The sequence below is a fragment of the Scyliorhinus torazame genome, chromosome 1, assembly GCF_047496885.1.
Source record: "Scyliorhinus torazame isolate Kashiwa2021f chromosome 1, sScyTor2.1, whole genome shotgun sequence".
In the NCBI taxonomy this organism is placed as follows: domain Eukaryota; kingdom Metazoa; phylum Chordata; class Chondrichthyes; order Carcharhiniformes; family Scyliorhinidae; genus Scyliorhinus; species Scyliorhinus torazame.
Genome location: NC_092707.1, coordinates 5,724,507 through 5,750,902, shown reverse-complemented (window position 1 = coordinate 5,750,902; position 26,396 = coordinate 5,724,507). Strand labels below are relative to the sequence as shown.

Sequence of the window (26,396 nt, the reverse complement as noted above, 5' to 3'; positions counted from 1 at the left end):
CAGGTGGTCTGACAACACAGGTGGTCTCTCAACACAGGTGGTCTGTCAACACAGGTGGTCTGTCAATACAGGTTCTCTGTCGATACAGGTGGTCTGGCAACACAGGTGGTCTGGCAACACAGGTGGCCTGTCAATACAGGTGGTCTGTCAATACAGGTGGTCTGTCAATACAGGTGGTCTGTCGATACAGGTGGTCTGTGGTCTGTCAATACAGGGGGTCTGTCGATACAGGTGGTCTGTCAATACAGGTGGTCTGGCAACACAGGTGGTCTGGCAACACAGGTGGTCTGGCAACACAGGTGGTCTGGCAACACAGATCGTCTGGCAATACAGGTGGTCTGGCAATACAAGTGGTCTGTCAATACAGGGGGGTCTGTCGATACAGGTGGTCTGTCAATACAGGTGGTCTGGCAACACAGGTGGTCTGGCAACACAGGTGGTCGGGCAACACAGGTGGTCGGGCAACACAGGTGGTCTGGCAACACGGGTGGTCTGGCAATACAGGTGATCTGGCAACACAGGTGGTCTGGCAACACAGGTGGTCTGTCAACACAGGTGGTCCGTCAATACAGGTGGTCTGGCAACACAGGGGGTCTGGCAATACAGGTGGTCTGTCGATACAGGTGGTCTGGCAACACAGGTGGTCCGGCAACACAGGTGCTCTGGCAACACAGGTGCTTTGTCAATACAGTTGGTCTGTCAATACAGTTGGTCTGTCAATACAGGTGGTCTGTCAATACAGGTGGTCTGTCAATACAGGTGGTCCGGCAACACAGGTGGTCTGTCAATACATGTGGTCTGGCAACATAGGTGATCTGTCAATACAGGTGGTCTGGCAATAAAGGTGGTCTGTCAATACAGGTGGTCTGTCAACACAGGTGGTCTGTCAATACAGGTTGTCTGTCAACACAGGTGGTCTGGCAACACAGGTGGTCTGTCAATACAGGTGGTCCGGCAACACAGGTGGTCTGGCAACACAGGTGGTCTGGCAACACAGATCGTCTGGCAATACAGGTGGTCTGTCAACACAGGTGGTCTGTCAATACAGGTGGTCTGTCAACACAGGTGGTCCATCAATACAGGTGGTCTGGCAACACAGGGGGTCTGGCAATACCGGTGGTCTGTCGATACAGGTGGTCTGGCAACACAGGTGGTCCGGCAACACAGGTGCTCTGGCAACACAGGTGCTTTGTCAATACAGTTGGTCTGTCAATACAGGTGGTCTGTCAACACAGGTGGTCTGGCAACACAGGTGGTCTGTCAATACAGGTGGTCTGTCAACACAGGTGGTCTGTCAATACAGGTGGTCTGGCAACACAGGTGGTCTGTCAATACAGGTTGTCTGTCAATACAGGTGGTCTGGCAACACAGGTGGTCTGTCAATACAGGTGGTCTGGCAACACAGGTGGTCTGGCAACACAGGTGGTCTGTCAATACAGGTGGCCTGTGAATACAGATTGGCTGTCAACACAGGTGGTCTGTCAATACAGGTGGTCTGTCAACACAGGTGGTCTGTCAATACAGGTTGTCTGTCAATACAGGTGGTCTGTCAACACAGGTGGTCTGTCAATACAGGTTGTCTGTCAATACAGGTGGTCTGGCAACACAGGTGGTCTGGCAACACAGGTGGTCTGGCAACACAGGTCGTCTCTCAACACAGGTGGTCTGTCAACACAGGTGGTCTGTCAACACAGGTTCTCTGTCGATACAGGTGGTCTGGCAACACAGGTGGTCTGGCAACACAGGTGGCCTGTCAATACAGGTGGACTGTCAATACAGGTGGTCTGTCAATACAAGTGGTCTGTCAATACAGGGGGTCTGTCGATACAGGGGGTCTGTCGATACAGGTGGTCTGTCAATACAGGTGGTCTGGCAACACAGGTGGTCTGGCAACACAGGTGGTCTGGCAACACAGGTGGTCTGGCAATACAGGTGGTCTGGCAACACAGGTGGTCTGGCAACACAGATCGTCTGGCAATACAGGTGGTCTGGCAATACAAGTGGTCTGTCAATACAGGTGGTCTGTCAATACAGGTTCTCTGTCGATACAGGTGGTCTGGCAACACAGGTGGTCTGGCAACACAGGTGGCCTGTCAATACAGGTGGTCTGTCAATACAGGTGGTCTGTCAATACAGGTGGTCTGTCAATACAGGGGGTCTGTCGATACAGGTGGTCTGTCAATACAGGTGGTCTGGCAACACAGGTGGTCTGGCAACACAGGTGGTCTGGCAACACAGGTGGTCTGGCAATACAGGTGGTCTGGCAACACAGGTGGTCTGGCAACACAGATCGTCTGGCAATACAGGTGGTCTGGCAATACAAGTGGTCTGTCAATACAGGGGGTCTGTCGATACAGGTGGTCTGGCAACACAGGTGGTCTGGCAACACAGGTGGTCTGGCAACACAGGTGGTCGGGCAACACAGGTGGTCGGGCAACACAGGTGGTCGGGCAACACAGGTGGTCGGGCAACACAGGTGGTCGGGCAACACAGGTGGTCGGGCAACACAGGTGGTCGGGCAACACAGGTGGTCTGGCAACACAGGGGGTCTGGCAATACAGGTGGTCTGTCGATACAGGTGGTCCGGCAACACAGGTGCTCTGGCAACACAGGTGGTCTGTCAATACAGGTGGTCTGTCAATACAGGTGGTCTGTCAATACAGGTGGTCCGGCAACACAGGTGGTCTGTCAATACATGTGGTCTGGCAACATAGGTGATCTGTCAATACAGGTGGTCTGGCAATAAAGGTGGTCTGTCAATACAGGTGGTCTGTCAACACAGGTGGTCTGTCAATACAGGTGGTCTGGCAACACAGGTGGTCTGTCAATACAGGTGGTCTGTCAATACAGGTTGTCTGTCAATACAGGTGGTCTGTCAACACAGGTGGTCTGGCAACACAGGTGGTCTGTCAATACAGGTGGTCTGTCAACACAGGTGGTCTGTCAATACAGGTTGTCTGTCAATACAGGTGGTCTGGCAACACAGGTGGTCTGTCAATACAGGTGGTCTGGCAACACAGGTGGTCTGTCAATACAGGTGGCCTGTGAATACAGATTGTCTGTCAATACAGGTGGTCTCTCAACACAGGTGGTCTGTCAACACAGGTGGTCTGTCGATACAGGTTCTCTGTCGATACAGGTGGTCTGGCAACACAGGTGGTCTGGCAACACAGGTGGCCTGTCAATACAGGTGGTCTGTCAATACAGGTGGTCTGTCAATACAGGTGGTCTGTCAATACAGGGGGTCTGTCGATACAGGTCGTCTGTCAATACAGGTGGTCTGGCAACACAGGTGGTCTGGCAACACAGGTGGTCTGGCAACACAGGTGGTCTGGCAACACAGGTGGTCTGGCAATACAGGTGGCCTGGCAACACAGGTGGTCTGGCAACACAGATCGTCTGGCAATACAGGTGGTCTGGCAATACAAGTGGTCTGTCGATACAGGGGGTCTGTCGATACACGTGGTCTGTCAATACAGGTGGTCTGGCAACACAGGTGGTCTGGCAACACAGGTGGTCTGGCAACACAGGTGGTCTGGCAACACATGTGGTCGGGCAACACAGGTGGTCTGGCAACACAGGTGGTCTGTCGATACAGGTGGTCTGTCAATACAGGTGGTCTGTCAACACAGGTGGTCTGGCAACACAGGTGGTCTGGCAACACAGGTGGTCTGACAACACAGGTGGTCTGACAACACAGGTGGTCTGGCAACACAGGGGGTCTGGCGATACAGGTGGTCTGTCGATACAGGTGGTCCGGCAACACAGGTGCTCTGGCAACACAGGTGCTTTGTCAATACAGTTGGTCTGTCAATACAGGTGGTCTGTCAATACAGGTGGTCTGTCAATACAGGTGGTCCGGCAACATAGGTGATCTGTCAATACAGGTGGTCTGGCAATAAAGGTGGTCTGTCAATACAGGTGGTCTGTCAACACAGGTGGTCTGTCAATACAGGTTGTCTGTCAATACAGGTGGTCTGTCAACACAGGTGGTCTGGCAACACAGGTGGTCTGTCAATACAGGTGGTCTGTCAACACAGGTGGTCTGTCAATACAGGTGGTCTGGCAACACAGGTGGTCTGTCAACACAGGTGGTCTGTCAATACAGGTGGTCTGTCAACACAGGTGGTCTGGCAACACAGGTGGTCTGTCAATACAGGTGGTCTGTCAACACAGGTGGTCTGTCAATACAGGTGGTCTGGCAACACAGGTGGTCTGGCAACACAGGTGGTCTGTCAATACAGGTGGTCTGTCAATACAGGTGGTCTGTCAATACAGGTGGTCTGTCAATGCAGGTGGTCTGGCAACACAGGTGGTCTGTCAATACTGGTGGTCTGTCAATACAGGTGGTCTGGCAACACAGGTGGTCTGTCGATACAGGTGGTCTGTTGATACATGTGGTCTGGCAACACAGGTGGTCTGTCAACACAGGTGGTCTGTCAATACAGGTGGTCTGTCAATACAGGTGGTCTGTCAATACAGTTGGTCTGGCAACACAGGTGGTCTGTCAATACAGGTGGTCTGTCGATACAGGTTCTCTGTCGATACAGGTTGTCTGTTAATACAGGTGGTCTGGCAACACTGGTGGTCTGTCAATACAGGTGGTCTGGCAACACAGGTGGTCTGGCAACACAGGTGGTCTGTCAATACAGGTGGTCTGGCAACACAGGTGGTCTGGCAACACAGGTGGTCTGGCAACACAGGTGGTCTGTTGGGAGATAAGAGAGGAAAAATAAAAAAGACAAGCAAAATGTGGCTCAGTTTGTAAAAGTGGAAGGCGGGAGACTGGTGATAATGAAGGGATGTCAACCCCGAGCCTTGGGAATTCTATATTGCTCGACTGGGTCACTAGACTTAAACCCCAAGTGCTAGTCCCACTAATACCAGCTGAACACTCTATTCATAGCAGAATTTTGATTAAGTAAGATCATAGAAACAAATCAAAGCATCTTTATCATATGGAAGACTTGTTCAATTATTATTCACACCTCGTTTTCTGATTTGTACAAATGGAAATATAATGGAGAATTACAAATGGTGGAAAATGAGCCTGTCAGTTGCCACATGAATTAGCAGTCAGAATCTCACCATCAGAAATCAGTCCCAGTGTTGCCTGGTTCGTTGCTAGAGTGAGGCAAGAATGCTTTGGGGAGAAGTCAAGGAAATGGGAATTGTCCTTCTCAATTCACTTCTATACACCACGAAGGAGTAGAGCTGGCCAGTAGCTGTAGCTGTGATCTGACTATTGTCCATTTCCAAACTGGCATGGAAATATCATGAAACTCGAGCAATAAGGGAGCAGCCATTGACAAAACTCAGAGAGAACCGAATAGGCATAACAACTTGTGTTCAAAATTTGCATCAAAGATACTGTTTAATGCCCCATATTCTGACAGTGATTGGCACCATATTGGGCGGGTACAATGTTCCACTATCTTATTTTTCTTGAAGTTACTTTGTGTCATACAATTAGGCTATCTTGTGTTTGCTTACGTCTTGGTTTATCTGTTCAAAAAAAAACAAATTTGAAAATTATTATTGTATACGCATTTAACAGATTAGTGGAATTTCAAACAGTACGAATTATTTCAGTACTACTTCTCAACAGTGACGACATGCCAAAACAATCAAAGCGCATAATGCAAAATAAAACCCAAACGCATTCAATTAAAACAGGATTGGAATTGACTGTTACTTCATTGAAAAGACTGTTGGAAAATAAATTAACTGCATGCAAAAATTAAATTCTATCTGTAGCTGAATGAAATCGAAGACCGACTCGGCATATTTTGGATTTTGAGTCTGAAAGAAGGATGACTCTACAGAACAAGACAGAATTAATCTGGTCTAAAAGCAATGGATCCCTCAAATCTAGGTCTTTGGAGTGATGTTCAAGAGTGTCACTCACTAGCTGTGCTCAGTGAATGAAGCTGTTCAGCAGTTTTTAAAAAATATATTAATCAATCTCATGTGGCATCGCACACAGGGAATCAGGACCAAGTCTTCAGTTGAGACCAGATTAGAGGGAAGGGGGATAATGGGATTCGGGAACACAGATATAACTCAGTTCCCATTTTGAAATTGCATGCTCGCATTAACACTCTGCCGATGGGGTGTTGAATTTGTTTCAAATGAACAGATTACACTCTAAAATAGATGCTTTAGTAAATGCAGACAAAAATCAAACATTCAGTTGAGCTGGACTTGAGAGAATTTCAACTGCACTGAAAATGATCTAATCTAATTATTAATGACCAAGTAGGGGTCAGTGATTGTTCTCATTTTGTGATGAAGATTCCAACTGAATTGCTACACTGCAGTATTTGCGAGTGTATCTGCAGGTAGAGGTATTTGCGAGTGTATCTGCAGGTAGAGGTATTTGCGTGTGTATCTGCAGGTAGAGGTATTTGCGTGTGTATCTGCAGGTAGAGGTATTTGCGTGTGTATCTGCAGGTAGAGGTATTTGCGTGTGTATCTGCAGGTAGAGGTATTTGCGTGTGTATCTGCAGGTAGAGGGGCATTTGTCTGGAAGCACCTTGGACGTTTTACTATTTCAAAAATGCAATATAAATGCAAGCTGTTGTTGGAGATTTGTGTGTGTGTATGGTGTGTGTGTGTATGTATGTGTGATGTGTGTGTGTCTGTGTGGTGTGTGTGTGTCGGTATGTGTGATGTGTGTGTGTCTGTGTGTGTAGTGTGTGTGCGGTGTGATGTGTGTGTGTCTGTGTGGTGTGTGTGTAGGTATGTGTGATGTGTGTGTGTCTGTGTGTGGGTGTATGTGTGTGCGGTGTGTGTGTGCGGATGTGTGTGTGCGGATGTGTGTGTGGTGTGTGTGTAGGTATGTGTGATGTGTGTGTGTGTGTGTGTATGCGGTGTGTGTGGTGTGTGTGGGTGTGTGAGGTGTGTGCGCGCGGGTGTGTGTGTGCGCGGGTGTGTGTGTGCGCGGGTGTGTGTGTGTGTGCGTGGTGTGTGTGGTGTGGGTGTGGTGTATGTGAGTGTGTGTGGTGTGTGTGCGGATGTGTGCGTGCGTGAGTGTGTGTGTGGGTGTGTGTGGGTGTGAGAGAGGTGTGTTGTGTGTGCAGTGTGCGTGTGTGAGGTGTGTGTGTGCAGATGTGTGTGTGTGCGTGTGTGATGTGTGTGTATGGGTGTGTGGTATGTGTGAGTGGTGTGTGTGTCGTGTGTGTGTGTGGTGTGTGCGTGGTGTGGTTGTGGTGTGGGTGTGGTGTATGTGAGTGTGTGTGGTGTGTGTGTGCGGATGTGTGTGTGTGTGTGTGCGCGTGTGAGTGTGTGCGTGTGTGGGTGTGTGTGTGGGTGTGTGTATGGGTGTGTGTGGGTGGGTGTAGGTATGTCTGTGTGTGTGGTGTGTGTGTGGTGTGTGTGTGTAGGTATGTCTGTGTGTGTGTGTGTAGGTATGTGTGTGTGTGTGCGGATGTGTGTGTGTTGGGGTGTAGTTTATGTGTGCAGATGTGTGTGTGCATGGGTGTGTGTGTGTAGGTGTGTGTGTGTGTGTACGTATGTCTGTGTGTGTAGGTATGTGTGTGTGTGTGCGCATGTGTAGGTATGTGTGTGTGTGTAGGTATGTGTGTGTGTAGGTGTGTGTGTGTGTGTGTGTGTGGGTATGTATGTGTGTGTGAGTGTGTAGGTATGAGGGTGTGTGTGTGTGTGTGTGTGTGTAGGTATGTGTATGTGCGTGTATGTATGGGTGTGTGTGTATGTATGTGTGTGCGGATGTGTGTGGGCGGATGTGTGTGTGTGGCGATGCGTGTGTGTGTAGGTATGTGTGAGTGTGTGTGTGGGCGGATGTGTGTGTGGGTGTGGATGTGTGTGTGGGTGTGTGTGGGTGGGTGTAGGTATGTCTGTGTGTGTGTGTGGTGTGTGTGTGTGTAGGTATGTGTGTGTGTGTGTGTGTGTAGGTATGTGTGAGTGTGTGTGTGGGCGGATGTGTGTGTGGGTGTGGATGTGTGTGTGGGTGTGTGTGGGTGGGTGTAGGTATGTCTGTGTGTGTGTGTGTGTGTGTGTAGGTATGTGTGTGTGTGTGGGTATGGGTGTGTGTGTGTGTATGGGTATGTGTGTGTGTGTGTAGGTATGTGTGTGTGTGTGGGTATGGGTGTGTGTGTGTGTATGGGTATGTGTGTGTGGATGTAGGTATGTGTGTGTGTGTGTATGGGAGTGTGTGTGTGTATGCGTGTGTGTGTGTGTAGGCATATGTGTGTGGGTGTGTGTAGGTGTGTGTGTGGATGTAGGTATGTGTGTGTGTGTAGGTGTGTAGGTATGGGAGTGTGTGTGTGTATGCGTGTGTGTGTGTGTAGGCATGTGCGTGTGGGTGTGTGTAGGTGTGTGTGTTTGTGTGTGGTGTGTGTGCGGATGTGTGTGTCTGTGGTGTGCGTGTGGGTGTATGTGGGTGTGTGTGGGGGGGTGGGTGTGGATGTGTGTGTGGGTGTGGATGTGTGTGTGGGTGTGTATGTGTGGTGTGTGTGCGCGCGCATGTGTGTGTGGTGTGTGTGGCTGTAAGTGCGTGTGTGCGCGTGCATTTTTCTCAATTGATGAACATTAGTGTACTCTTCTTGTGTCATATTCTCCTTTCACACTGCCCCCCACAACAGTGAAAATGTTTCAAGTCCACTCTAATCACAAAACATAACCTCTAAGCAAAGAAGCAGGCACACAGCACAGATCACAACAGTACAGAAGGAGAGACTACACACACTCTGTAACAGTGGCATTCCGACTGGAACCATCTTGCCAGTTAAGAACAGGAACAGGAATACTAGTTTCCATTACACTCTCCTGTCGCTGGAAAGTCACAAATGGAGTTTGCAGGATGAGGGAGGGATTGTTCTGGACTGTCTCAACTAGAGCAGACGGGAAAAAAAACAAAAGGACAGACATCTAACCACAAACTGTACCACAAACATCACAGTCAACTACTTAGGGCAACTGAGATATGGAGGATAATGACGGCAACTTTTTATTGGTAATTATTATTTCCTTTATGCTACTGAAATAGTTTGCAGACAAAGTTTTATCTAATTTAACTTCAATGCTTTGAAACGTTCCGTATGGCAGGTTCAAATTTATTTTCTTAAAATTGAGAATAAAGGGAAGCTTGTGGAAACATTCATTACATCGTGCCCTCGTTACCCCTGCATTAACGATAGTGAGAAGAATCAAGTAGTCTCCTGCAGTTTTTATTAACACTTACACCTGGCAAATGCTGCTGCCCTGCTTTGGAATAAATACATATTTATTACAGGAATGGTCTACTTAATGTTTTGTTTATCACTGTTTGGGGACTGTCTTTTGTATATGAAATGGATGTTATTTCCTATTCCTTCAACCGTGGAGTCTTCTTTAATTTATATCCAGAAATATTCAATACTTCATTAAAAAATCAGGTCTGTCTGTTTGCCAGCACTCACTCCTGCAAGTTTTATATCCTAATGCACGTTGTAAATGATTAAACACTTACTAAATTGAGAACCTGTCGTAATATAAAGCTATGATCATGTAATTTAATTATTAATAATTTACTGGCAAAACATTCTCCTCCATCATTTATGGTAAACATGTACACAATGTAACGTGCATAGAATTTCAAACTATGTTAACTAGTAGCTCTCTACTGCAGACTGGAAGCGTGCCTACCCAGAAGCGCAGAGCTGCCGTCACCCAGTGGGAATCTCTGATAGCGGGGAACGTTAAATGGCGACAGTAGGTGGAATTTCTTCTCCAGAAGTGGCTCCAAGCGGGAAGATGAAGGATCCGCTGGGTGGAACAGATTGTAAACCTGCTGACACGCTGGTCTCAACTGGGAGACTAGCGAAGAATGGAATAGATGTGAAAGTTAACAGACTTTAGTTTGACAAAATGTATTCTAAGGTGGTACATTAATGAGGAAAGGAACAACAGCAGCTATCCCACTAGCTATATCAGCTATTGGAAGACACACCTTCAAATTCATTTTAAATTCAAGTTAATTAAATATTCACTTACCTCCATTTGCAGTTACCTATTGGATTACTCCGTAGTTCAAAAAACGTAACATATGAGCAGTAATATCAGATTTTAAAAATGTATCTGGTATAGGTAAGTTTGCAGATGGCACGAAGATTGGCCGGGTTGTTGACAGTGAAGAACATAAGAACTAGGATCAGGAGTCGGCCATCTGGCCCCTCGAGCCTGCTCCGCCATTCAATGAGATCATGGCTGATCTTTTTTTCATAGAATTTACAGTGCAGAAGGAGGCCATTCGGCCCATCGAGTCTGCACCGGCCCTTGGAAAGAGCACCCTACCCAAGGTCCACACCTCTACCCCATCCCCATAACCAAGTAACCCCACCCAACACTAAGGGCAAATTTGGACACTAAGGGCAATTTATCATGGCCAATCCACCTAACCTGCACATCTTTGGACTGTGGGAGGAAACCGGAGCACCCGGAGGAAACCCACACAGACACGGGGAGAGCGTGCAGACTCCGCACAGACAGTGACCCAGCGGGGAATCGAACCTGGGACCCTGGAGCTGTGAAGCAATTGTGCTATCCACAATGCTACCGTGCTGCCCACACATTGTTTTGTGGACTCAGCTCCACTTTCCGGCCCGAACACCATCACCCTTTATTCCTTTATTCTTCAAAAAACTATCTATCTTTATCTTGAAAACATTTGATGAAGGAGCCTCTTCTGCTTCACTGGGCAAGGAATTCCATAGATTCACAACCCTTTGGGTAAAGAAGTTCCTAAGCTCGGTCCTAAATCTACTTCCCCTTATCTTGAGGCTATGCCCCCAAGTTCTGCTGAAAGGTTACAGGATAGATACGGATTGGTCAGATAGGCAGATGGAATTTAACCCTGAAAAGCGCGAAGTGATGCACTTTAGAAACATGACAAGGGAGCATTCAATGAATGGCAGGACACTAGGAAGCTCAGACGAACAGAAGGATCTTGGGGTGCTTGTCCACAGATGCCTGAAGGGGGCAGGACAGGTGATTAGGGCAATTAAGGCATACAGGACACTTTATCAGTCGTGGCATAGATTCTAAGCGCAGGGAGGTAATGTTGGAGCTGTACAGGACTTGGGTTAGGTCACAGCTGGAGTACTGTGTTCAGTTGTGGTCACCGCACTACAGGAAGGATGTGATTGCACTGGAGATGGTGCAGAGATTCACCAGGATGTTGCCTGGGATGGAACATTCTAGCTGTGAAGAAAGGCTGGATAAGCTCAGGGATTTTTCTTTCGAGCAGAGAAGGCTGAGAGGGGACCTGATTGAGGTGTATAAGATTAGGAGAGGCATGGATAGGGTGGATAGAAAACAGCTGTTCCCCCTAGTTGAAGGGTTAATAAAAAGGGGGCATGGTTTTAAGCTGAAAGGCAGGAGGTTTAGAGGCGATCTGAGGAAAATCATTTTCACCCAGAGGAGGGTGGGAATCTGGAATGCACTCAGTGCCTGGGAGGGTGGTGGGAATCTGGAATGCACTCAGTGCCTGGGAGGGTGGTGGGAATCTGGAATGCACTCAGTGCCTGGGAGGGACGTGGGAATCTGGAATGCACTCAGTGCCAGGGAGGGTGGTGGGAATCTGGAATGCACTCAGTGCCTGGGAGGGAGGTGGGAATCTGGAATGCACTCACTGCCTGGGAGGGTGGTGGGAATCTGGAATGCACTCACTGCCTGGGAGGGTGGTGGGAATCTGGAATGCACTCACTGCCTGGGAGGGTGGTGGGAATCTGGAATGCAGTCAGTGCCTGGGAGGGGGGTGGGAATCTGGAACGCACTCACTGCCTGGGAGGGTGGTGGGAATCTGGAATGCACTCACTGCCTGGGAGGGGGGTGGGAATCTGGAATGCACTCACTGCCTGGGAGGGTGGTGGGAATCTGGAATGCACTCAGTGCCTGGGAGGGTGGTGGGAATCTGGAATGCACTCACTGCCTGGGAGGGGGTGGGAATCTGGAATGCACTCAGTGCCTGGGAGGGGGATGGGAATCTGGAATGCACTCACTGCCTGGGAGGGGAGTGGGAATCTGGAATGCACTCACTGCCTGGGAGGGTGGTGGGAATCTGGAATGCACTCACTGCCTGGGAGGGTGGTGGGAATCTGGAGTGCACTCACTGCCTGGGAGGGGGGTGGGAATCTGGAACGCACTCGCTGCCTGGGAGGGTGGTGGGAATCCGGAATGCACTCACTGCCTGGGATGGGGGATGGGAATCTGGAATGCACTCACTGCCTGGGAGGGTGGTGGGAATCTGCAATGCATTCACTGCCTGGGAGGGGAGTGGGAATCTGGAATGCATTCACTGCCTGGGAGGGTGGTGGGAATCTGGAATGCACTCAGTGCCTGGAAGGGTGGTGGGAATCTGGAGTGCACTCACTGCCTGGGAGGGGGGTGGGAATCTGGAACGCACTCGCTGCCTGGAAGGGTGGTGGGAATCTGAAATGCACTCACTGCCTGGGAGGGGGGTGGGAATCTGGAATGCACTCACTGCCTGGGAGGGGGATGGGTATCTGGAATGCACTCACTGCCTGGGAGGGGGGTGGGAATCTGGAATGCACTCACTGCCTGGGAGGGGGGTGGGAATCTGGAATGCACTCACTGCCTGGGAGGGTGGTGGGAATCTGGAATGCATTCACTGCCTGGGAGGGTGGTGGGAATCTGGAATGCACTCACGGTCTGGGGGGGGGGGATCTGGAATCCATCCCTGCCTGGGAGGGTGGTGGGAATCTGGAATGCTCTCACTGCCTGGGAGGGGTTGGGAATCTGGAATGCACTCAGTGCCTGGGAGGGTGGTGGGAATCTGGAATGCACTCAGTGCCTGGGAGGGGGGTCGGAATCTGGAATGCATTCACTGCCTGGGAGGGTGGTGGGAATCTGGAATGCACTCACTGCCTGGGCGGGGAAGGGGGGGAATCTGGAATGCACTCACTGTCTGGAGTGGGGGGGGGGGGGAATCTGGAATGCACTCACTGTCTGGAAGGGTGGTGGGAATCTGGAATGCACTCACTGTCTGGGGGGGGGGGGGGGGAGAGAATCTGGAATCCATCCCTGCCTGGGAGGGTGGTGGGAATCTGGAATGCACTCACTGCCTGGGGGGGTGGTGTGAATCTGGAATGCACTCACTGCCTGGGAGGGGGGTGGGAATCTGGAATGCACTCACTGCCTGGGAGGGTGGTGGGAATCTGGAATACACTCACCGCCTGGGCGGGGGGGGGGGGAGATCTGGAATGCACTCACTGTCTGGGGGGGGGGAGAGGGGGGATCTGGAATCCATCACTGCCTGGCAGGGCGGTGGGAATCTGGAATGCACTCAGTGCCTGGGAGGGGGGTGGGAATCTGGAATGCACTCGCTGCCTGGGAGGGTGGTGGGAATCTGGAATGCACTCACTGCCTACGGGGGGGGGGGGAGATCTGGATTGCACTCACTGCCTGGGAGGGTGGTGGGAATCTGGAATGCACTCACTGCCTGGGAGGGGGGTGGGAATCTGGAATGCACTCACTGCCTGGGAGGGTGGTGGGAATCTGGAATACACTCACTGCCTGGGCGGGGTGGGGGGGGGGAGATCTGCAATGCACTCACTGCCTGGGGGGGGGGAAATCTGGAATGCACTCAGTGCCTGGGAGGGTGGTGGGAATCTGGAATGCACTCACTGCCTGGGAGGGGTTGGGAATCTGGAATGCACTCACTGCCTGGGAGGGTGGGAATGTGGAATGCACTCACTGTCTGGGGGGGGGGGGGGGATCTGGAATCCATCACTGCCTGGGAGGGTGGTGGGAATCTGGAATGCACTCACTGCCTGGGAGGGGTTGGGAATCTGGAATGCACTAAGTGCCTGGGAGGGTGGTGGGAATCTGGAATGCACTCAGTGCCTGGGAGGGGGGTGGGAATCTGGAATGCACTCACTGCCTGGGAGGGTGGTGGGAATCTGGAATGCACTCACTGCCTGGGAGGGTGGTGGGAATCTGGAATGCACTCACTGCCTGGGAGGGTGGTGGGAATCTGGAATGCACTCACTGCCTGCGGGTGGGGGGGGGGGGAGGGGGGGGGGAGTTCGGGATTGCACTCACTGCCTGGGAGGGTGGTGGGAATCTGGAATGCACTCACTGCCTGGGAGGGGGTGGGAATCTGGAATGCACTCACTGCCTGGAAGGGTGGTGGGAATCTGGAATGCACTCACTTCCTGGGGGTGGGGGGGGGGGGGCTGGGAATCTGGAATGCACTCACTGCCTGGGAGGGTGGTGGGAATCTGGAATGCACTCACTGCCTGGAAGGGTGGTGGGAATCTGGAATGCACTCACTGCCTGGGAGGGTGGTGGGAATCTGGAATGCACTCACTGCCTGGAAGGGTGGTGGGAATCTGGAATGCACTCACTGCCTGGGAGGGTGGTGGGAATCTGGAATGCACTCACTTCCTGGGGGTGGGGGGGCTGGGAATCTGGAATGCACTCACTGCCTGGGAGGGTGGTGGGAATCTGGAATGCACTCACTGCCTGGGAGGGGGGTGGGAATCTGGAATGCACTCACTGCCTGGGAGGGTGGTGGGAATCTGGAATGCACTCAGTGCCTGGGAGGGTGGTGGGAATCTGGAATGCACTCACTGCCTGGGAGGGTGGTGGGAATCTGGAATGCACTCACTGCCTGGGAGGGGGGTGGGAATCTGGAATGCACTCACTGCCTGGGAGGGTGGTGTGAATCTGGAATGCACTCACTGCCTGGGAGGGGGGTTGGAATCTGGAATGCACTCACTGCCTGGGAGGGGGGTGGGAAACTGGAATGCACTCACTGCCTGGGAGGGTGGTGTGAATCTGGAATGCACTCACTGCCTGGGAGGGGGGTTGGAATCTGGAATGCACTCACTGCCTGGGAGGGGGGTTGGAATCTGGAATGCACTCACTGCCTGGGAGGGGGGTGGGAATCTGGAATGCACTCACTGCCTGGGAGGGGGGTGGGAATCTGGAACGCACTCACTGCCTGGGAGGGGGGTGGGAATCTGGAATGCACTCAGTGCCTGGAAGGGTGGTGGGAATCTGGAGTGCACACACTGCCTGGGAGGGGGGTGGGAATCTGGAACGCACTCGCTGCCTGGAAGGGTGGTGGGAATCTGGAATGCACTCACTGCCTGGGAGGGTGGTGGGAATCTGGAATGCACTCACTGCCTGGGAGGGGGGTGGGAATCTGGAATGCACTCAGTGCCTGGGAGGGTGGTGGGAATCTGGAATATACTCACTGCCTGGGCAGGGGGGGAGATCTGGAATGCATTCACTGCCTGGGGGGGGGGGGGGGGATCTGGAATGCACTCACTGTCTGGAAGGGTGGTGGGAATCTGGAATGCACTCACTGTCTGGGGGGGGGGGGGAATCTGGAATCCATCCCTGCCTGGGAGGGTGGTGGGAATCTGGAATGCACTCACTGCCTGGGAGGGGTTGGGAATCTGGAATGCACTCAGTGCCTGGGAGGGTGGTGGGAATCTGGAATGCATTCACTGCCTGGGAGGGGGGTGGGAATCTCGAATGCATTCACTGCCTGGGAGGGTGGTGGGAATCTGGAACGCACTCACTGCCTGGGAGGGGGGTGGGAAACTGGAACGCACTCACTGCCTGGGAGGGGGGTGGGAATCTGGAACGCACTCACTGCCTGGGAGGGGGGTGGGAATCTGGAACGCACTCACTGCCTGGGAGGGGGGTGGGAATCTCGAATGCATTCACTGCCTGGGAGGGTGGTGGGAATCTGGAACGCACTCACTGCCTGGGAGGGGGGTGGGAAACTGGAACGCACTCACTGCCTGGGAGGGGGGTGGGAATCTGGAACGCACTCACTGCCTGGGAGGGGGGTGGGAATCTGGAACGCACTCACTGCCTGGGAGGGGGGTGGGAATCTGGAACGCACTCACTGCCTGGGAGGGGGGTGGGAATCTGGAATGCACTCAGTGCCTGTGGAGGATGGTGGGAATCTGGAATGCACTCACTGTCTGGGGGCGAGGGGAGGATCTGAAATGCACTCACTGCCTGGGAGGGGGGTGGGAATCTGGAATGCACTCAGTGCCTGGGAGGGTGGTGGGAATCTGGAATGCACTCAGTGCCTGGGAGGGGGGTGGGAATCTGGAATGCACTCACTGCCTGGGAGGGTGGTGGGAATCTGGAATGCACTCACTGCCTGGGAGGGTGGTGGGAATCTGGAATGCACTCACTGCCTGCGGGGGAGGGGAGAATCTGAAATGCACTCACTGCCTGGGAGGGGGGTGGGAATCTGGAATGCACTCACTGCCTGGGGGGGAGGGGAGAATCTGAAATGCACTCACTGCCTGGGAGGGGGGTGGGAATCTGAAATGCACTCACTGCCTGGGAGGGGTTGGGAATCTGGAATGCATTAAGTGCCTGGAAGGGTGGTGGGAATCTGGAATGCACTCAGTGCCTGGGAGGGGGGTGGGAATCTGGAATGCACTCAGTGCCTGGGAGGAGGGTGGGAATCTGGAATGCACTCACTGCCTGGGAGGGTGGTGGGAATCTGGAATGCACTCACTGCCTGGGAGGGTGGTGGGAATCTGGAATGCACTCACTGCCTGGGAGGGGTGTGGGAATCTGGAATGCACTCACTGCCTGGGATGGGGGTGGGAATCTGGAATGCACTCTCTGCCTGGGAGGGGGGTGGGAATCTGGAATGCACTCACTGCCTGGGAGGGTGGTGGGAATCTGGAATATACTCACTGCCTGGGCAGGGGGGGAGATCTGGAATGCACTCACTGCCTGGGGGGGGGGGGGATCTGGAATGCACTCACTGTCTGGAAGGGTGGTGGGAATCTGGAATGCACTCACTGTCTGGGGGGGGGGGAATCTGGAATCCATCCCTGCCTGGGAGGGTGGTGGGAATCTGGAATGCACTCACTGCCTGGGAGGGGTTGGGAATCTGGAATGCACTCAGTGCCTGGGAGGGTGGTGGGAATCTGGAATGCATTCACTGCCTGGGAGGGGGGTGGGAATCTCGAATGCATTCACTGCCTGGGAGGGTGGTGGGAATCTGGAACGCACTCACTGCCTGGGAGGGGGGTGGGAAACTGGAACGCACTCACTGCCTGGGAGGGGGGTGGGAATCTGGAACGCACTCACTGCCTGCGAGGGGGGTGGGAATCTGGAACGCACTCACTGCCTGGGAGGGGGGTGGGAATCTCGAATGCATTCACTGCCTGGGAGGGTGGTGGGAATCTGGAACGCACTCACTGCCTGGGAGGGGGGTGGGAAACTGGAACGCACTCACTGCCTGGGAGGGGGGTGGGAATCTGGAACGCACTCACTGCCTGGGAGGGGGGTGGGAATCTGGAACGCACTCACTGCCTGGGAGGGGGGTGGGAATCTGGAACGCACTCACTGCCTGGGAGGGGGGTGGGAATCTGGAATGCACTCAGTGCCTGTGGAGGATGGTGGGAATCTGGAATGCACTCACTGTCTGGGGGGGAGGGGAGGATCTGAAATGCACTCACTGCCTGGGAGGGGGGTGGGAATCTGGAATGCACTCAGTGCCTGGGAGGGTGGTGGGAATCTGGAATGCACTCAGTGCCTGGGAGGGGGGTGGGAATCTGGAATGCACTCACTGCCTGGGAGGGTGGTGGGAATCTGGAATGCACTCACTGCCTGGGAGGGTGGTGGGAATCTGGAATGCACTCACTGCCTGCGGGGGAGGGGAGAATCTGAAATGCACTCACTGCCTGGGAGGGGGGTGGGAATCTGGAATGCACTCACTGCCTGGGGGGGAGGGGAGAATCTGAAATGCACTCACTGCCTGGGAGTGGGGTGGGAATCTGAAATGCACTCACTGCCTGGGAGGGGTTGGGAATCTGGAATGCATTAAGTGCCTGGAAGGGTGGTGGGAATCTGGAATGCACTCAGTGCCTGGGAGGGGGGTGGGAATCTGGAATGCACTCAGTGCCTGGGAGGAGGGTGGGAATCTGGAATGCACTCACTGCCTGGGAGGGTGGTGGGAATCTGGAATGCACTCACTGCCTGGGAGGGTGGTGGGAATCTGGAATGCACTCACTGCCTGGGAGGGGTGTGGGAATCTGGAATGCACTCACTGCCTGGGATGGGGGTGGGAATCTGGAATGCACTCACTGCCTGGGAGGGGTGTGGGAATCTGGAACGCACTCACAGCCTGGGAGGGTGGTGGGAATCTGGAACGCACTCACTGCCTTGGAGGGGGGTGGGAATCTGGAATGCACTCACTGCCTGGGAGGGGGGTGGGAATCTGGAATGCACTCAGTGCCTGTGGAGATGGTGGAAACCTGGAATGCACTCACTGCCTGAAAGGAGAGTGGGAATCTGGAATGCACTCACTGCCTGGGAGGGGTGTGGGAATCTGGAATGCACTCACTGCCTGGGATGGGGGTGGGAATCTGGAATGCACTCACTGCCTGGGAGGGGTGTGGGAATCTGGAATGCACTCACTGCCTGGGATGGGGGTGGGAATCTGGAATGCACTCACTGCCTGGGAGGGGTGTGGGAATCTGGAATGCACTCACTGCCTGGGATGGGGGTGGGAATCTGGAATGCACTCACTGCCTGGGAGGGTGGTGGGAATCTGGAACGCACTCACTGCCTGGGATGGGGGTGGGAATTTGGAATGCACTCACTGCCTGGGAGGGTGGTGGGAATCTGGAATGCACTCACTGCCTGGGGGGGGGGAGGGGGTGGGAATTTGGAACGCACTCACTGCCTGGGAGGGGGGTGGGAATCTGGAATGCACTCAGTGCCTGTGGAGGATGGTGGGAATCTGGAATGCACTCACTGTCTGGGGGTGAGGGGAGGATCTGAAATGCACTCACTGCCTGGGAGGGGGGTGGGAATCTGGAATGCACTCAGTGCCTGGGAGGGTGGTGGGAATCTGGAATGCACTCAGTGCCTGGGAGGGGGGTGGGAATCTGGAATGCACTCACTGCCTGGGAGGGTGGTGGGAATCTGGAATGCACTCACTGCCTGGGAGGGTGGTGGGAATCTGGAATGCACTCACTGCCTGCGGGGGAGGGGAGAATCTGAAATGCACTCACTGCCTGGGAGGGGGGTGGGAATCTGGAATGCACTCACTGCCTGGGGGGGAGGGGAGAATCTGAAATGCACTCACTGCCTGGGAGGGGGGTGGGAATCTGAAATGCACTCACTGCCTGGGAGGGGTTGGGAATCTGGAATGCATTAAGTGCCTGGAAGGGTGGTGGGAATCTGGAATGCACTCAGTGCCTGGGAGGGGGGTGGGAATCTGGAATGCACTCAGTGCCTTGGAGGAGGGTGGGAATCTGGAATGCACTCACTGCCTGGGAGGGTGGTGGGAATCTGGAATGCACTCACTGCCTGGGAGGGTGGTGGGAATCTGGAATGCACTCACTGCCTGGGAGGGGTGTGGGAATCTGGAATGCACTCACTGCCTGGGATGGGGGTGGGAATCTGGAATGCACTCTCTGCCTGGGAGGGGGGTGGGAATCTGGAATGCACTCACTGCCTGGGAGGGTGGTGGGAATCTGGAATATACTCACTGCCTGGGCAGGGGGGGAGATCTGGAATGCACTCACTGCCTGGGGGGGGGGGGATCTGGAATGCACTCACTGTCTGGAAGGGTGGTGGGAATCTGGAATGCACTCACTGTCTGGGGGGGGGGGGGGAATCTGGAATCCATCCCTGCCTGGGAGGGTGGTGGGAATCTGGAATGCACTCACTGCCTGGGAGGGGTTGGGAATCTGGAATGCACTCAGTGCCTGGGAGGGTGGTGGGAATCTGGAATGCATTCACTGCCTGGGAGGGGGGTGGGAATCTCGAATGCATTCACTGCCTGGGAGGGTGGTGGGAATCTGGAACGCACTCACTGCCTGGGAGGGGGGTGGGAATCTGGAACGCACTCACTGCCTGCGAGGGGGGTGGGAATCTGGAACGCACTCACTGCCTGGGAGGGGGGTGGGAATCTCGAATGCATTCACTGCCTGGGAGGGTGGTGGGAATCTGGAACGCACTCACTGCCTGGGAGGGGGGTGGGAAACTGGAACGCACTCACTGCCTGGGAGGGGGGTGGGAATCTGGAACGCACTCACTGCCTGGGAGGGGGGTGGGAATCTGGAACGCACTCACTGCCTGGGAGGGGGGTGGGAATCTGGAACGCACTCACTGCCTGGGAGGGGGGTGGGAATCTGGAATGCACTCAGTGCCTGTGGAGGATGGTGGGAATCTGGAATGCACTCACTGTCTGGGGGGGAGGGGAGGATCTGAAATGCACTCACTGCCTGGGAGGGGGGTGGGAATCTGGAATGCACTCAGTGCCTGGGAGGGTGGTGGGAATCTGGAATGCACTCAGTGCCTGGGAGGGGGGTGGGAATCTGGAATGCACTCACTGCCTGGGAGGGTGGTGGGAATCTGGAATGCACTCACTGCCTGGGAGGGTGGTGGGAATCTGGAATGCACTCACTGCCTGCGGGGGAGGGGAGAATCTGAAATGCACTCACTGCCTGGGAGGGGGGTGGGAATCTGGAATGCACTCACTGCCTGGGGGGGAGGGGAGAATCTGAAATGCACTCACTGCCTGGGAGGGGGGTGGGAATCTGAAATGCACTCACTGCCTGGGAGGGGTTGGGAATCTGGAATGCATTAAGTGCCTGGAAGGGTGGTGGGAATCTGGAATGCACTCAGTGCCTGGGAGGGGGGTGGGAATCTGGAATGCACTCAGTGCCTGGGAGGAGGGTGGGAATCTGGAATGCACTCACTGCCTGGGAGGGTGGTGGGAATCTGGAATGCACTCACTGCCTGGGAGGGTGGTGGGAATCTGGAATGCACTCACTGCCTGGGAGGGGTGTGGGAATCTGGAATGCACTCACTGCCTGGGATGGGGGTGGGAATCTGGAATGCACTCACTGCCTGGGAGGGGTGTGGGAATCTGGAACGCACTCACAGCCTGGGAGGGTGGTGGGAATCTGGAACGCACTCACTGCCTTGGAGGGGGGTGGGAATCTGGAATGCACTCACTGCCTGGGAGGGGGGTGGGAATCTGGAATGCACTCAGTGCCTGTGGAGATGGTGGGAACCTGGAATGCACTCACTGCCTGGAAGGAGAGTGGGAATCTGGAATGCACTCACTGCCTGGGAGGGGTGTGGGAATCTGGAATGCACTCACTGCCTGGGATGGGGGTGGGAATCTGGAATGCACTCACTGCCTGGGAGGGGTGTGGGAATCTGGAATGCACTCACTGCCTGGGATGGGGGTGGGAATCTGGAATGCACTCACTGCCTTGGAGGGGTGTGGGAATCTGGAATGCACTCACTGCCTGGGATGGGGGTGGGAATCTGGAATGCACTCACTGCCTGGGAGGGTGGTGGGAATCTGGAACGCACTCACTGCCTGGGATGGGGGTGGGAATTTGGAATGCACTCACTGCCTGGGAGGGTGGTGGGAATCTGGAATGCACTCACTGCCTGGGGGGGGGAGGGGGGGGATCTGGAATGCACTCACTGCCTGGGAGGGGGGGGGGGCGGGGGGAGAATCTGGAATCCATCCCTGCCTGGGAGGGTGGTGGGAATCTGGAATGCACTCACTGCCTGGGAGGGGAGGGGGGAATCTGAAATGCACTCAGTGCCTGGGAGGGGAGATGAGGCAGGAAACCTCACAATCTTTGAAAAGTACTTGGCTGAGCATTTGGAATGTCAGAGCGTTCAAGTCTCTGGGCCAAGTGCTGGAACGTGGGGTTAGTGTAGTGCAGGGTGATGGGCCACAGGGCCTGTTCTGTCCTGTATGATTCTATGAATCCTTGTCGTTCCCAAATAAGCTATTCACCAAATGGTGCCACAATGTTCCCAGCAGCTTAACTCGGGAACAAGGTGGTAGGAGATAGAAAAAGGAAACATTACCTTTCTTGAAAAAGGTTTTGTCGGACCCGTGGTTTACACGTCACCTTTCTAGAATGTAACCTGTTACATTAATGTCACATAACAGTTCTCTTACTTTACAGAGCTAAAAGATTGCATAACCACTGGATTCGATCTAAACTCTGCAATCCTGTCAGATCCAGTTGTGAATAGTTGGAGACAATTAGCAACTCACTGGCTCCATGAATGTTCCCATCTGCTATGATGGGGGAGCCCAGCACATCAGTGCAACAGACAAGGCTGAAGCATTTACAAAAATCTTCAGCCAGCGAATCCATCTCGGTCTCCTCCGGAGGGCCCTAGTATCACAGATGTCAGTCTTCAGCCAATACAATTCACTCCACATGATATCAAGAAATGGCTGAAGGCGAGGGACTTCCCGTTGCGGCGATGCACTGCTAAGCCGCACGTTTCGGCAGCTCCCGTTCTAACGGACTTTTGGGCTCTTTTCGGGAGCCCCAACGGAAATTTTTTGGGACCAAACCCAGTGTGGGGTGACGAAGGAAGGTGTCCCCCGGGTGTGTATGGAAAGGACCGGTGGTAGTGGCCAGATTGCGAAGGATCCTCTGGAGCAGCGGCAGAGAAGAAAAGGAAGAAGCAAGATGGCGGCGGATGGAGCCCAGACGACATGGGGCCCGGACCAGCAGGAATTTCTCCGACGGTGTGTGGAGGAACTAAAGAAGGAGGTGCTGGCGCCGATGGTATTGGCAATCGATGGGCTAAAAGAAACACAAAAGGCCCAGGCGATAGAGCTCCGTGGGGTGAAGGCAAAGGCAGCAGAAAACGAGGATGAGATACAGGACCTAGTGGTAAAAATGGAGACGCATGAGGCGCTACATAAGAGATGTATCGAAAGGCTGGAAGCCCTGGAGAACAGCTCGAGGAGGAAGAACCTCCGGATTCTGGGTCTCCCCGAAGGAGCAGAGGGAGGTGACGTTGGTGCTTATGTGAGCACGATGCTCCATACGCTAATGGGAGCTGAGGCCCCATCGGGCCCCCTGGAGGTGGAAGGGGCTCACCGGGTCCTTGTGAGAAGACCAAAGGCTGGAGGGGGATCAACTGGGTTGCTGCTGCTGGGAGCGAGTGGGAGCTGGCAAAAGAGGTGGTCGGGACGGGAGTGCGCCGCCTGGGGGACGGGTGGGTGCGCGGGACCTGGACGGGGGGCTGGCCTAGAACAGGGGATGGCTAGTCGGCGGCGGGGTGGGGTGGGGGGGGGGGGGTCCCCCAATCCGGCTGATCACGTGGAATGTGAGAGGCCATAATGGGCCGATTAAGAGGGCCCGAGTGTTCACGCACTTAAAAAGACTGAAGGCAGATGTGGTCGTGCTTCAGGAGACACATCTGAAGGTGGCGGACCAGGTTAGGTTAAGGAAAGGATGGGTGGGACAGGTGTTCCACTCAGGGCTGGACGCAAAGAATAGAGGGGTGGCCATATTGGTGGGGAAACGGGTGTCGTTCGAGGCTAGGAACATTGTAGCGGACAGCGGGGGCAGATATGTGATGGTGAGTGGCAGACTGCAGGGAATGGAGATCGTGCTGGTAAATGTATATGCCCCGAACTGGGATGATGCAGGATTTATGAAGCGGATGCTGGGACACATCCCGGACCTGGAGGTAGGAAACCTGGTAATGGGGGGGGGACTTCAACACCGTGCTAGACCCAGGGTTAGATAGATCTAGATCCAGGACCGGAAGAAGGCCGGCAGCGGCCAAGGTGCTTAGGGGGTTCATGGACCAAATGGGGGGAGTGGATCCGTGGAGATTTGCTAGGCCGTTGGCCAAAGAGTTCTCCTTTTTCTCCCATGTCCATCAGGTATACTCCCGAATAGATTTCTTCGTTTTGAGCAGGGCACTGATCTCGAAGGTGGCAGGAACGGAGTATTCGGCCATAGCCGTTTCAGACCATGCCCCGCACTGGGTGGATCTGGAATTAGGAGAGGAGAGGGAGCAGCGCCCACTCTGGCGACTGGATGTGGGGCTGTTGGCAGATGAGGGGGTCTGTGGAAGGGTGCGGGGATGTATTGAGAGGTACCTGGAGGCCAATGATGATGGTGAGATCCAGGTGGGGGTAGTATGGGAAGCGCTGAAGGCGGTGGTTAGGGGAGAGTTGATCTCCATTAGGGCTTACAAGGAGAAAAAAGAGGGCAAAGAAAGGGAGAGATTAGTGGGGGAGATTTTGAGTATGGATAAAAGATATGCAGAGGCCCCGGACGAAGGACTATATAGGGAGAGGCGAAGACTCCAGACGGAGTTTGACCTGCTGACCACAGGGAAGGCAGAGGCACAGTGGAGGAAGGCACAGGGGATGAGGTACGAGTATGGGGAAAAGGTGAGCCGGCTGCTGGCCCACCAACTTCGCAAGAGGATAACGGCGAGGGAAATTGGGGGAGTCAGGGACGAAACGGGAACTACGGAGCGGAGAGCAGGGAAGGTAAATGAGGTGTTTAAGACCTTTTATGAGAGGCTATGTAGGACCCAACCCCCGGAGGGAAAAGAGGGAATGCAACAGTTTCTGGACCAACTAAGGTTCCTGAGGGTGGAGGAGCAGGAGGTGGCAGGTCTGGGGGCGCCAAATGAGGTGGATGAGGTGACCAAAGGGCTGGGGAACATGCAGGCAGGGAAGGCCCCGGGACCAGACGGGTTCCCGGTGGAATTTTATAGGAAATAAGTGGACTTGTTGGCCCCGCTGCTGGCGAGAACCTTTAACGAGGCCAGAGAAGGGGGGACTCTACCCCCGACAATGTCGGAGGCGACGATATCACTAATCCTGAAGTGGGATAAAGATCCGCTGCAATGCGGGTCATATAGGCCTATCTCACTCCTAAATGTAGACGCCAAGCTGTTGGCAAAAGTGCTGGCGACGAGGATCGAGGATTGTGTCCCGGGGGTGGTGCATGAAGACCAAAAGGGGAGACAACTGAATGTCAACGTGCGACGGCTGTTGGGGGTGATAATGATGTCCCCAGCGGTGGGGGAGGCAGAGATAGTGGTGGCGATGGATGCAGAGAAGGCATTCGATAGTGTAGAGTGGGAGTATCTATGGGAGGTGTTGAGGAGGTTTGGGTTCGGGGAGGGGTTTGTCAGTTGGGTCAGACTCCTATACGAGGCCCCAGTGGCAAGTGTAGTCACAAATCGGCAAAGATCGGAGTATTTTCGGTTACATAGGGGAACAAGGCAGGGGTGCCCCCTGTCCCCGTTACTGTTCGCGTTGGCAATTGAACCACTGGCCATAGCGTTGAGAGACTCTAAGAAATGGAGGGGGGTGGTTAAAGGGGGAGAGGAACATCGAGTGTCACTCTACGCAGATGACCTACTGCTATATGTGGCGGATCCTGTAGAGGGGATGACAGAGGTTATGCAGATATTGAGGGAGTTTGGAGATTTTTCGGGATATAGGCTAAATATGGGGAAGAGTGAGCTTTTCTTAATACACCCTGGGGATCAGGGAAGAGGAATAGACGCCCTGTCGTTAAGGAGAGTGGAAAAGAGCTTCCGATATTTGGGGATTCAGGTAGCTAGGAGCTGGGGAACTCTACACAAACTCAATCTGACACGGCTGGTGGAGCAGATGGAGGAGGATTTCAAGAGGTGGGATATGCTGCCGCTCTCACTGGCGGGCAGAGTGCAGGCGGTAAAAATGATGGTCGTCCCAAGGTTTCTTTTTGTGTTTCAATGTCTCCCCATTCTGATCACTAAGGCCTTTTTCAAGAAAATAGACAGGAGCGTTATGAGTTTCGTGTGGGCAGGGAAGACCCCGAGGGTAAGGAGGGGGTTCCTGCAGCGCAGCAGGGACAGAGGGGAACTGGCGTTGCCGAATCTGGACGACTACTATTGGGCCGCCAACGTGGCGATGGTTTGTAAGTGGATGAGGGAGGGAGAGGGGGCGGCGTGGAAGAGGCTGGAGATGGCGTCCTGTAAGGGAACGAGCCTAAAGGCACTGGTGACGGCGCCGCTGCCGCTCTCCCCGAAAAGGTATACCACAAACCCAGTGGTGGTGGCAGCCTTAAGGATCTGGGGGCAATGGAGGTGACACAGGGGGGTGACGGTATGGTCCCCGAACAGGAACAACCATAGGTTTGTCCCAGGAAGGATGGACGGAGGGTTCCAGAGCTGGCATCGGGCAGGAATTAGGAGATTGAGAGATTTGTTTATTGACGGGACGTTCGCGAGCCTGGGAGCGCTGGAGGAAAAGTATGAGTTGCCCCCGGGGAATATCTTTAGATACATGCAAGTGAGGGCGTTTACGAGGCAACAGGTAAGGGAATTTCCGCTGCTCCCGACACAGGGGATCCAGGAGAGAGTGATTTCCGGGGTGTGGGTCGGGGAGGGCAAAGTGTCCGAAATATATCAGGATATGAGAGACGAGGGGGAGACGATGGGAGAGGAGTTGAAGGGAAAATGGGAAGATGAGCTGGGGGAGGAGATTGAGGAGGGGCTGTGGGCTGATGCCCTAAGTATGGTAAATTCCTCTTCCTCGTGTGCCAGGCTTAGCCTGATACAATTCAAGGTTCTACACA

General features: G+C 54.0%; 1 protein-coding gene across 10 annotated transcripts in view; it reads right to left on the bottom strand.

The window, feature by feature from the left end:
• The window catches only part of pitpnm2 (phosphatidylinositol transfer protein, membrane-associated 2), a 764,809-nt gene that overhangs the window by 35,731 nt on the left and 702,682 nt on the right, over positions 1–26,396 (bottom strand). For 8 of the 10 annotated variants that reach the window (XM_072515369.1, XM_072515519.1, XM_072515564.1 and 5 more), the window contains 2 exons: positions 9,646–9,816; positions 8,706–8,852 (listed from right to left, as the gene is read on the bottom strand). In XM_072515369.1, coding sequence (XP_072371470.1) covers positions 8,706–8,852; positions 9,646–9,816 — 318 coding nt within the window. The remainder of the gene's footprint in view (positions 1–8,705; positions 8,853–9,645; positions 9,817–26,396) is intronic. The other 2 variants (XM_072515566.1, XM_072515717.1) reach the window with 1 other exon arrangement.